General features: G+C 37.8%; 1 protein-coding gene across 1 annotated transcript; it reads right to left on the bottom strand.

Annotated features, from left to right (window-relative positions):
* Positions 1-43: 43 nt before the first annotated feature.
* anapc7 (anaphase promoting complex subunit 7) lies at positions 44-12,889 on the bottom strand. The gene is made up of 11 exons (XM_067414273.1): positions 12,676-12,889; positions 11,241-11,430; positions 9,011-9,130; positions 8,778-8,889; positions 8,544-8,697; positions 6,732-6,874; positions 6,538-6,655; positions 3,049-3,245; positions 2,507-2,731; positions 1,252-1,402; positions 44-1,162 (listed from the first exon to the last, which is right to left on the bottom strand). The coding sequence occupies exons 1-11, from the start codon at positions 12,774-12,776 to the stop codon at positions 973-975; spliced, it is 1,701 nt and encodes a 566-aa protein (XP_067270374.1). The 5' UTR covers positions 12,777-12,889; the 3' UTR covers positions 44-972.

The following is a 12,889-nucleotide window of genomic DNA, read 5'->3' as shown; positions in this document are numbered from 1 at the left end:
ATTCGTAAAAGTGATTCTATTTACTACAATTAAACATGTCAGATTTTTCATGCCATGATTTTAATTCCAAAACATTTAAAAAGTCTTATTTACAAAATATAGAAACAAACACAATGCAAAAGAAGAAGGAAAAAAAAAGCACTTAAGGCTACAGACACATGAATTTATGATTGCCCTACTATATTTCACAAAACTTCAAGAATGCCTGGATTATATTCACCCTGGAACCAAAAGAAAATGACCTGGATAAAATATAAACCAACATTACTTTCATCGCCGTGATGGAAACTGGGGTGAAATGTACTTCACTGTCTAAAACATTGTGAAATATCTGTAATAGGCTTCATTTTCTACAAAAAGCAAACTTTTATTTTGTGAAATATAACTCACCAGATCAGGGAAATAGCACACAGGATTACCCACACAACCTCAGGAAAGGATTTTGTGTGATTGTGGTGCATTTCCAGAGGCAATCATCACGTTCACTGGTGGAACCAAAACAGGCTTGAAAAAGCATTGCAAATAATTACAGATTTGACACTTTAATACAATGAGGCCGGCAGCAGAGTCGACTAGTCCTGTACAAACAGCAAAAGAGACATGATGATTAATTATTCTTAATAAATTGTTAGAAAATATTGAGTATTTAGACACACCGGCAGCATTGTATGTTGCGATATGATCACCCCATCCTTTGTTGTAAGGTTGTGTTTTGTTCCGTTAGTCTCTGAAATATCTTTGTAGTGCTGTCTTCTCATCTGAGGCCAGTTATATACTGACAGTACAATTTTTTCAGAAAATGAATCTCTTGATATGAAAAAAACTTGAAAAATTGAGGGCACAAATCTGACTAACAATCTCTGTGACTCACCAGCAGATGGCAGCAGAGAAGCATTACAGCATCTCTCTGTTCAAATGCAAGAGTGTGTGTGAAGTGCTCAAGCTCTAGAGTCTCTCAGCGAGTGTTGAGGGTCACTGCATGCCAAACCACTGTTCCTGATCGGCCCACTGTGCCGCCTCGCTGTCGCTGCCCTCCAGGTCTCCCTCCTCCCCGCTGCCCTCCATATCATCCCCGTCCAGCTCGACTGTGGCGTCTGTGGGACTTTCCTCCTTCTCCATCTTCTGCATGCCCTCCAGAGACTTCTGGTCATTTGGATCGAGGCTAAAGAAGAGGAATGCAACTATCAGTTCTGCTATAGTGTTTCATGTTTATGTACAGTGTGGATGGCGGCAGAGAGGAAATGACGCTACCTTAGTGCTATACTGTACTGGTCCATGGCCTCCTGATAGTCATTAACAGCTACGAGAAAATCCCCCAGCATTCTGTGCAGCACGCAGTCGCTCTGATTGGCTAAAGTGTTTCGTAGCAGTGCTATGCCTTCCTCGTACTTCTGTTCTCGACCTAGAACGAAAATAAAGGTTATATTGCAATACACCAAATATATCAGCTTGAAGTTCAGAAACTTACATTCATGTGTGTTAAAGGGTACGTTCCCCCAAACATGAAAATTCTGTCATTAATTACTCACCCTCACGTCGTTCGACACCCGTAAGACCGTTCATCTTCTGAACACAAATTATATTTTTGTTGAAATCCGATGGCTCAGACCGGCCTTCATTGACACCGATGTCATTTCCTCTCTCAAGACCCATAACAGTGGCTCTACAATACTTTTAAGAAGCGAAAAGAATTAGTTTTTGTGCGCGAAATAAACTAAATAATGACTTGTATAGTGATGGGCCAATTTCAAAACAAAGAATAGAACTATTATGAATCAGTGTATTGATTAATTATTCGTATCGCGCGTCAAACAGCCACACTGCTGAAATCACGTGACATTGGCGAGCTGAATCATGAATCGATACACTGATTCATAACAGTTCAAATCTTTTTGAAATCGGCCCATCACTATACAAGTTGTTATTTAGGGGGTTTTTTTGCACAGAAACTATTCTCGTCGCTTCATAAAATGATTGTAGAGCCACTGTAGTGAGATGGGCTTTGTAACGACGTCTTTAGTGCCTTTATGGGTCTTGAGAGAGGAAATGACATCGGTGTCAATGAAGGCCTGTCTGAGCCATCGGATTTCAACAAGAATATCTTAATATGTGTTCAGAAGATTAACGGAGGTCTTACGGGTGTCGAATGACATGAGGGTAAGTAATTAATGACACAATTTTCATTTTTGGGTAAACGCCCTTTAAAAACAACAATTTATAATATTAATAAGAAAAATTAAATAAGAAAATAAACTGAAAATAATGATATCAATAATAATATAATAGATAAAAAAAGAAATGCTAGTAATTACCAGTATTAATAAATAATTATACTATTATTTTTTTTAAAGTAATAAAAATAATACAAACTATGAGACGAAATAGAAAAATAATTACATATATTTATATATATATATATATATATATATTTTTTTTTTATAAAATAGAAAATGGTGGTAATGAAATAAACATAAAATAAGTTATTGTGAGCAAAGTTTTGACGTACTGAGGAGCTCTGCTTTCTTCACGACAGCTTTGATATAGTCTGGCCGCTGAGTGAGGGCTTTGTCCAGCAGAGTCTTGGCCTTCTCCTGGGTCATGGGATCTTCCAGGCACACTGTGGCCAGGATGGTGAGGGTTTGGGCGTTCGCTCCCAGCGTCTTGTAAATATTGTTAGCCATTCCCATAGCCTCCCGGATCCCATTAGACGCAAGATAGCAGTCGATCAGACCTGAAAACATGGGCAAAGAAACTTAAGTTGTCTAACTTACCTCTAAACAAAATTCAAAAATAAGACTTACAGAGATTCATTAAATAAATAGGTTTAGTACCTGAAATCTTTGAATTTTTTTTAATCTTGCTTTTATCTTAGATTTATCTTGCTTTAAAGTCAAAATGTAAATAAATGATCAGAGAACTAGCTCCTCTTAATTTATGCCCACCAAAATTATAAAAAAAAACAACATCAACTAGCTTGCCAAATAATCGACTTGTAGGTTGATGGACAACTTAGTGAACCATGCCCTGTTATCATGAGATCTTGCTTGCCTTCGTAGCAGTCCAGGCGACAGGGCGCCAGTCTCATGGCTTCTCTGAAGTGTATGATGGCTTCCTGCACTCGGCCCATGTTTCGCAGAGCAACCCCCTTCAGGAGGAGCGCCTGCACACTGTTGCTGTTCAGCTGGATGGCTTTAGCTCCCAGATAAAGTGCGCGGGAGTAGCGCTTGCTGTAGAAACTGTGGCATCTGAGGAAAACAAAAATGGTATGTTTCAGACACATTAGGGCTTTTCACCTCTGGTCATCGTCGTTCTAAACCCCGCTTTTAACCTTGGGTAAAGGAATGTTTCACACACACAACGTTCTGTCATGAAACTGTAGATAGAGCAGGTTAGGTCCTTCTCAATCTGTTTGCAATGACAAATCTCTATTGGACACCACTGATTGGTTCTTGCTGTATCAGCAACCAATGAGCTCACTGCTCAACCTTCCAATGCTTGGTCAGAATTTGCACTTTCAGAAACCCTCCACCTTCCCCAGCTCCACCTGTATAGATCTGCTACAGATAATTCACGTACCTTTGGAGTGCACGTAGACATTTTCGGTAATGTGATATATCACGGTAATGAATATGCACGGTATTGTTATCATGGGCACTTCAAAATAGGGCTGAAACGATTCATCGAGTAACTCGAGTTAATCGAATCAAAAAAATCCTCGAGGCAAAATCATCTGCCTCGATGCTTCGCTTAGTCCCATTTAACTACACACAGATGTTGCAGAAAGACATTTTTTGTGTAAGGACTCGGAGTATGAGCGGATTGCGGTTATATCCGCGGTTCAGGTGTGTATAAACATCCCAAAAATTGCAGGTGGATGAGAGAAATCGTTAATATGTTGATTTTAATAAAGACGCGGAACTCTCATATCACGCTAAAACGCAATGAATGCGTGTCGTTCTTTAACTTTCGTTTTCAGCTCACATCGAGATCAAAGACCGCAATGCGAGAGAGAGAGAGAGAGAGAGAGAGAGAGAGAGTGGCCGGGCATCAGCACTGGTAATATCATTTAATATCGCTGTTTTTAAATGAAGACAACTGTGTGTTGAGCTTCAGGATGCGACGCTGAACATTTAAGTTTCATTTGCGGCAGTACACGCGTCAGCTGAGGAGATACGAGCAACTCCAAACACATGAACTCGATGGAGTTTGCAGCTTTGCACATGGATCACCGTCATTGTGATGTGTGTGAAATCTTTAATGAGACTTTATATATCCTACTTGATAATATCTTCGAAATGCACCATTAGATGTTCTCAATACTAGGCGCAACAAACATCAGAAGAAGCTGTAGCGCGCGCGTGTGTGTGTGTGATGAGCAGCGCTCGTGCTTTCAGAGCTCAGAGCTGCGTGCTTTCATTGATTTGTGTAATTTAAATATCACACTTTAATCATATTTATAGCTACTAACTTAAAACAAGCTGTGTTACAATGATGAATGATTAGCTCAAAAGATCAGCATGTGTGATGTACTATAACTGAATTAAACATATCTCGCGTTTGATCACGTTCTAGCGGTTATTCCTCCGTGTAAGTCGACCCTGGTTTATGTAAATGTAATTTTGCCAAATAAGTTTTTTTGTTTTGTTTAGCAACCTTCTTCAGTGTAGCTAATATGTGACGATAGCATCGCGCTTAACACGGAGGATTTGAAGTTGTGACCACCTGGTGCTGGTGGATGGTTTGCTTCTAACAGCTGATTCGGTGACGATAGAGCTGATCCGCTCATCTCTTGTTCCAAGTTAACCTGTCCACTATGTTTTGCTTCAGTAAAGGAGTAAATAAGACAGTAAATGCTTATGTCATGCCTGAGCTGAAGCTGAAACATGAAAGTTAAGTTGCACAACATAAATACAATGTTTAGTTATTTATATTATTTATAGAATATTTATAGAATATTAGAATATTTATATTATATAGAATTTATAGAATATTTATATTTATATTGGCATTATTGTTATGTATATTACTACTATTTAGATTTATTGGTTGTAGGTTTAGTTTTAGATTGAGCTATGTTTACCTTTTTAAAGTAATTTGAAATAGATTTTTATTTAATATGGCAATTGTATGCATTAAAATTGTTTAGTTTCACAGTTATTAATGTATGCAAATTCAGCAATAAAACTAAATTTTTCTAAAAAGAAAACAAATTAGATGTTAATTTTAAGATACCCGTCTTATTGTCTCTTATTGCTCTTTAATAAAGGAAAAGTAATTATTATCTGATTAATCGATCGATTAAGTGGTAGATTAATTGATTACAAAAAGAATCGATAGCTGCAGCCCTACTTCAAAATACTGCTAATAATGTATTAATAATTTGTTTAATAATGCACTTAATACTTTGCCCATCAACTGTATAAAATGCTCAATGTCGCCATATTCTGCGTCAAAGGGACAAGCTCAGATATAAACAAGCCCAACGCGCATTTGCCATACACTGTAAAAAAAAAATATGGACGTAGAGTCTGTGACATCACCCATAGGACTTCGATAAGCCGCTCTGAAGCTTAAAGTAGGGGCGAGCTGGGCGTTGCCATCTTGTGAAGATAACAGAAAATGGGCAAAAAGGCAGGATGTGGGCAGAGATTAGGTGACACAATGACTATAGACGGCGGATAAATGGCTATCCACCTGTCACTCAAAGTAACCACGCCCTTAATTATGCAGAACTTTTTGTTATTACAAAAAGAGTTCTTAAAGCTGTTATACTATGACAACACTTTTTTTGCAACTCTTAATACCGTGATAATACCATATACCACGATAAAAGCTTCAGCAATTAATCGCAAATTTGATACCGTCACATGCCAAGCTGCACGACAACATGAAATCACGCTCATTACGATTATGAAATCGCAAAGGCTGCGGTAATTTTTTATGTGCAGTTTGTCAGTGCAGGATGGCCCTGTGATCAGTAGTAAATGCTGCTCCATCTGAAATCACGGAGTTTGAGTCGCTTATAACGTATATTTAAAAAGTTATATCCTCTACCATGCCAAACACTCCAAGAGTTGTCATGACAATTGTGATTTAGAAGCAGGGCTATCACCGCTTTTTTGGTGTTAACCCCGTATTGCGGTGACAAAGTGTGAAACAAAGCAGTGTTAGAACGTTACGGATAGATGCTTAGCAACCCAACAAACCAATCACCTGCCCCATTTTATCATAAAGTATGCTATGTTTCAGTGTTAGAGGGGGGAAATATCAGGTGGTCAAAGAAAATGAGACCATTGGAGTAAAGAGGCCATTTCATTCTTGTCTTTATAGTCTTTATAGTCCATTCAGCATTAACTCAATAGTACTGTCGACAATATATGATATGTGGATGTGCAATTACAGAACCTTTTTGGAGACAGGTATGTGACCTGCTCGTCCAATCAATGACACTCACTGACACCACAAATATGCAAATAAGGACGTTATCCCAGGGTTTAGGAAAGTGTCCCCTCCTATAAAGGAGAAGGTCAGACTCACCCAGATATGACCCAGGGCTCTGCATGCTGGTCAGATATGTTGAACAGCCGTCCTCCGAGAACCTCGACATCTTCTAGATGACCCTCTCTGGCCATGAGATAGCCATACACATCCATACCTAAAAAAAGCATGACACTTGTTGGTTTGAATTGAAGAATCGTCAGGCAGTGCAACCATTGGTTAAAGCCACATACCTTTGATCAGGTAAGGGTCGAGCATCTGTGCCTGCTCAAACTTCAAGATGGAGTTCTTGGTGTCTCCAGCCCTGAAGTACACGTCCGCCAGGGTGACTAAAAGATCAACATTATCCCTCAAGAGGGACTTCTTCTCCAAAGAGCTATGAGGAGAGATGTGCTAGTCAACAAAGTGCTACACACATAAATCATACCACACATTACAACATAATATAATATGATAGTTAACTAAAAGTAATAAAAATCATCTTGGTTATTTAAAAAAGCTGAAATAAAATGAAATAATACATGAAAACTTAAATGAAAATCAAAAACGATGCTTTGGAAACTAACTGAAATAAAAAGTTTTAAAACGGAAAAATAAAATAGATAAATATGAACACATAAAATAAAAAATATATACATACTAAAACTTAAAATAAAAGTAAACTCAAAAAAATTAATACATAATACAACAATAATAATAGTGAATATAATAATATATTATACCTTTTGATGACTGGTGGCTAATCAGGGTATATACAGCAATCGTTAAGTTAAATTTACTACTTTATAATACCTTTTTTACTACCTTCAGAATATTTTTTAAAACCATCACGACACTGAATTGCAGCGACCTTTCTATTATTTACACAGATTTTGACATATATAACATACAAAAAAGAATAGGTTTAGAATCGACACCAGGAGGAACTCTGTTATAAGTTATCATTCAGACACAGTAAAATAGATCTCAACATTCACAAAGGTTGGTTAAGCAGAAGCATTACTGCATACACATTTGATTTACATTAATAATTGGTAATTCAGCAATTAAATTATTTAGTGTTTTTTTTCCAACAACAAAACCTGAGCCAAATATTACATTTCTATAACTGATAAGTTGTTGAATTTAACAAAAGACTAAAAACTAGTCAATCGATTAAAAACTTTAACTAGATTAATCACACATTTTTTCTGTGATTAATCGCAATAAAAAAGAAATGTTTTTGTACGTTTTTAATATATTTTTTAATATAATAATTTCACAGTTAATCAAATTAATGTTGAAACAACATAAAGACAGTATATTTTAAATACTTCTTCAAATGGCATCTTTTTATTAATGAAGGCCAGTATTACTGATATTAATACAACTACTGATTTTTTTTTCTTACATTTATTATTAGACTAAAAATATAACAGTTTTTAATTTAAGTAAACTTAAAACAATGCTAACATAAACCCATAATAAATGTCATGTTTACTCCTGCCCTTCCTGTATTAACAGTTAGGATATATACAGAAATGTAATAAAGTTATCAAAGTTATATCCAGTCTGCACTGCATAAACTATAAATTAAATAGTTAATCTGTATTAAAGTTACAAAAGTTATTTAGTCAAGAGCAGCGAGTCCTTTTCTCTGTTCCCTGACAGGAAGCTTTATTGGCGGCTGTCCCTTTAAGAGCAGACAGACACGCAGGTCTCACTGTTTATATACTGTCTATGGATCGCGCCTCATTCTCTCACAACTCTTTTTGTTCATTTTAGACTTTATATAAATCATTTAAGATTGCTCTTATGAGGATAGTCGATAGGCATCTTCGAGGATAGTTTGATTTATCACTTTTTAATACTTTTTAAAACCCCGCAGACACCCTGCTAATACCAAGTCACAATTTTTATTAAAGAAAAGCTATTACACTTTTAAAAAAAATATATAAAACCTTAATGCAAAAAATGTCCAAGCAACAGCAAAGAAATGAACGCTGCTTTACTGAACTTAAATAAAAATAGCCTTTACATGATTAAATCCAGTGTCAAATCTTTACCATATAGTGTTGATCGCTCTCTGATTGTCCCCTCCATGTATAAAAGCATGCGCTTTAATCCAGACAGACAGCCAATCAAGATTCGGGATGCTCTGAATCACGTCCATCGTCATGGAAGCGACCTCTGCCCCCTTCACCGACAGAGACAGCAGCCCTGCAGTGGATCAGACAGAGACAGTGGGTTTAGTGAACTTTAAAGACAAAGAAAGGTCTAAATACTGTATTCTTACTGACCAATGATAGCATCGAGAGCCAGAGGACACTGTCTCAGCACTTCCTTGTAGCTCGTAACGGCCGAGCGTTCCTGACCGGCCTTTCTGTAGAGATTCGCCAGCATCATGTTGATCTGTAGTTGAAACATTCGATTAAACAATGCGCTCTGTTATTTTGTCTTTTTTAAATCAGATTCACACACACAGAGACCTGTACAACAAATAGCCGGCAGACACAGAGTGTAAAAAACACACCTTTGGCGTTCTCTGGCGTGAAGGGATCCCATCCAGCACTGATATGGCATCTTTATCCAGCTTCAGAATAGTGTAACACTCTGCGATTTTATATTTCACTTCAATCTCCGATGGCAGGTTCTGTGGTTAATCAACACAGAGCTGGGTAACTACAGTAAAACTTCATGTAAACAGATATAAACATTACAAATAATGCAGCCATTACAAAAAAATCAACATGAAACCATCAAAATGCCACAAGTTACAACTACACTTATAAATTCTGTGAAATCACACACTATATCTTCAGCCGCTAACAGGACATCCACTACTGTTAGCGGTCAGTAAGCTTTTGTTTATAACACTTCTATTCAGCAAGGAAGCATTAAATTGATCAAAACTGACAAATACTTCATTCTTGAGCAGAATGATTTCTGAAAGATCATGTGACACTGAAGACTGGAATAATGATGTTGAAATAGATTATATTAAATTTTAACATAATTAATACATAATTAATGACAGTGCTGGCTAACATCAAGACACCACCATTTTTTAAATATTTTTTTTTTACTATTGACTATATGAGGATCTATTGGCAGAAATGCAATACAATATACATAACTATGTTTTCAGTGGTGTATAAAGACCTTACATAATGAACCGTTATGTTTTTATTACCTTAGAATGAGCCATTTCTATCTACATACACCGCAGATCCCCTTACAGAAATCGCCATATTGCGCCACCATGTTTCTATAGTAGCCCAAAACTTGTCCTGTGTCAGCCACCATTATATATATACATACATACATATAAAACACACACTTCCAAATATGAGATGTGTCAATACCCAGCCCTAGTAGTAATTATTCTAGCATGCACACACTTAAAGGGGGGGTGAAACAATCAGTTTCAGTCAATCTCATGTCAATCTTGAGTACCTATAGAGTAGTATTGCATCCTTCATATCTCCGAAAAGTCTTTAGTTTTATTATATTTATAAAAGAAATATAGGCTGTAACGAGTCTTTCCGGAAAAAATTGAGCGCCTGGGGGCGTATCGAGTGGGCGGAGCTAAAGAATGACGATCGCGAACAAAGCGGTGACGTCCTCAAGCGTGGAGAAGAAAACGTTACCCTAAATAAACCATGGCTATCAATCAGATTCAACTAATACAGATATGATCCAGAATCAGGCTGAAATAAATTGAACAGGAGAAACAGCAACAGCAGGACGTCCGTCTCTGTGGTATGTACTGTATTTAGTGGCCTGTCAACATTTGTGTTTGTTTACTCGCAGTGTATGAGGACATGATTCGGTTTATGGACTATTGTATGCGACTAAACCTTAGCAGTAGCAAGCAAAACGGTTTTGCACGTCAGACTAGTGTAACGTTATACAGAGAACAACAATGGAGTAACCGTTAGCGCATTTGAATGACGAAGCACGCGATCGTGTCGTTTACTGATGTTTACTCACGCGACGATAGCCAACAGCACAGACATTTGAAGCAGTTTTACTCACCGCCTGCTTCCAAAGCAGGACCGAACTTTTATCGCTGGGACCGCTCCGTCAAAAACACACTTCTTTGGTATGATTTGGTGAAGTCCTGTGACAGCAGTGACCGTGGAGACCCACTTTGCGACGCGACTGAAGTGATGTTGTGAAGCTTCCCGTCATTTCTGCGTTCAAATCGGTTCAAATGCAGCGCTGCCTTCCCGGAATGCTGTGCTGAAGCGTTGAAGTCGCTTGATGTCACCCATAGGAATAAAGTGGAGCGCGGCGCGGACTATAACGACATACGTGTTCACGGACGAGTGGCTCTGCAACTGAGAGCATTGTTGATGGGGCGTGCATTTCCTCTCTCCCTCTAGTCACGCGCGCGCACCCTACCGGGAGAAGAGCCCGTACGGCCCATACAAGGACCTTCCGCTCTATAGACGTTAAGCCGACCCACACTCGAAAAAAACTCTCCGAAACTTGTGAGAAACCGGAAGGAGTATTTTTAACACAGAAATACTCCATCAAACGTCCAACATTAGTTTTTGAAACTTTGTCTATGTTTAGGATGGGAATCCAAGTCTTTAACAGTGTAAAAAGCTCAGTATGCATGAAACAGCATTTCACCCCCCCTTTAATACAAACAGGAGTGATTAATCCATGGCAGAAAACAGTACAGTGAGTAACAATGTACCAAACTATTTGATCACAATGGATGTTAAGGGTGAAGATGAGGGCTTGGAGCTCACCTGTGCCTGCACTGCAGATGTTGTGCCGCCTGTGCTGGAGGGTCGGACTTTAGATGTTTTGCTGAGCACTTTCTTCTGCTGTAAAGCCATGTTGTACTTACAGGCTGCGTTCCTGTACTCTTTATCATGGAAGATGGCATCAGCATGATACACCAGCAGCTGGTACTTCTGAGACGGCGAGAACAGCTCCCTGGAAGAGAGAAACACACACTTCTAAGGTTCATCTCTTCAAAGTCATTTGAATGTGGTATTTTTTCCATGTCAATATATTGTTTAGAGCAGGGGTGTCCAACCCTGTTCCCGGAGGGCAGCCGTCCTGCAGATTTCAGTTCCAACCCTGCTCCAACACACCTCTCTGTAAATCTCAAGCAGCCCTGAACACCATGATTAGCTGGTTCAGGTGTGTTTGATTCAGGATGGGGCTAAAATCTGCAGGATGTTAACCATCCGGGTTTAGATATCATAAGAAACAAATGGACTTTAATTTTTTAATTATATTTTATTTGTATGTTAAATTTTGGTTTAAAAAAAAAATAAAAAAATTTTTTATGCCTATACATATCAATTTATTTTGATATTGTATTTTTACACAAATTGCATATTCATGTTGTAGCAACATGAAAAAATAAGTGTAATAGTCAACATTTTCATAATAATATCTTATATTTTATAGGAACATTGATATGCATTTTTTTCCCCTATTATCTTGCTGTGTCTCCCAAAATGCCTGAAAACATGCTTTAAGTCCCGGTGTCCTCTACAGTCGACATGGAAGTTATATTTTGATTAGAAACCCCATAACATTTTCCTGAGATGTTGAAAATTAGCCCGATTTAAATAATTACAAAATATTATCACATTTCCATAAGAGTGCTAAATTTGATCATTCAGTCATTTTTAAAGACCAAGGTGAAACCTCAGAACACATGGTATCTCTCAACAAGACATCCAAACTTAAGTTAAAACTGTGACATGTATGGTGTCAGAGAAATTCACTCAAATATAATATCCTGGTAACGTTACTAGGACAGTGGCACTCAGGAGGGTCAAACTGCCATGACGCATTTCAGCGAGATATTGACAACATGATTGTATTAAAGGAAATTGGGTTTTCAATTAACCTAACAATACAATAACACAATTTGGTTGACAAAAAATATTCACACAATTTATGTTATGATACTATATGCACCAAAACGGTGTTAGCTATTGAAATAAGGTAACGTTATAGTCCGAAAACTATGGTTACATTGTGAACTGTTGTGCTACTGTCTTAAATAAGAGATTGATACTTTTTATATTATTTTTCTTCATATGAACTTGTTTCTGTATGCTGCACATCTAGCAAATATAACGTTGAATTTTAAAAGCATCATTGGGCAGACACTTCACACCAGGCATCTTCTGTTTACATCTAAAACCTGAAGCTACTCACGGGTTGTTGGTGCTCATGGTCAGGAGTAAACTACTGATGATTCGGACATTAGAGTGTAGTCCGGCCGCTGCCATATCCCGCACATGATCGATCACATTCATCTTCCAATGATTCTCTTACGATCTGAAAGAACAATACTAGTTTAATAGATGCGCAGGAACACAGCGGAAGACGCAGCAGCGCTGAAGCAGAGTTTTTTAAACGGAAGGAAATG

Source organism: Pseudorasbora parva, chromosome 13 (genome assembly GCF_024679245.1).
Source record: "Pseudorasbora parva isolate DD20220531a chromosome 13, ASM2467924v1, whole genome shotgun sequence".
In the NCBI taxonomy this organism is placed as follows: Eukaryota; Metazoa; Chordata; class Actinopteri; order Cypriniformes; family Gobionidae; genus Pseudorasbora; species Pseudorasbora parva.
Note: the sequence above shows the minus strand (reverse complement) of the source record. Positions and strands in the feature narration are given on the sequence as shown.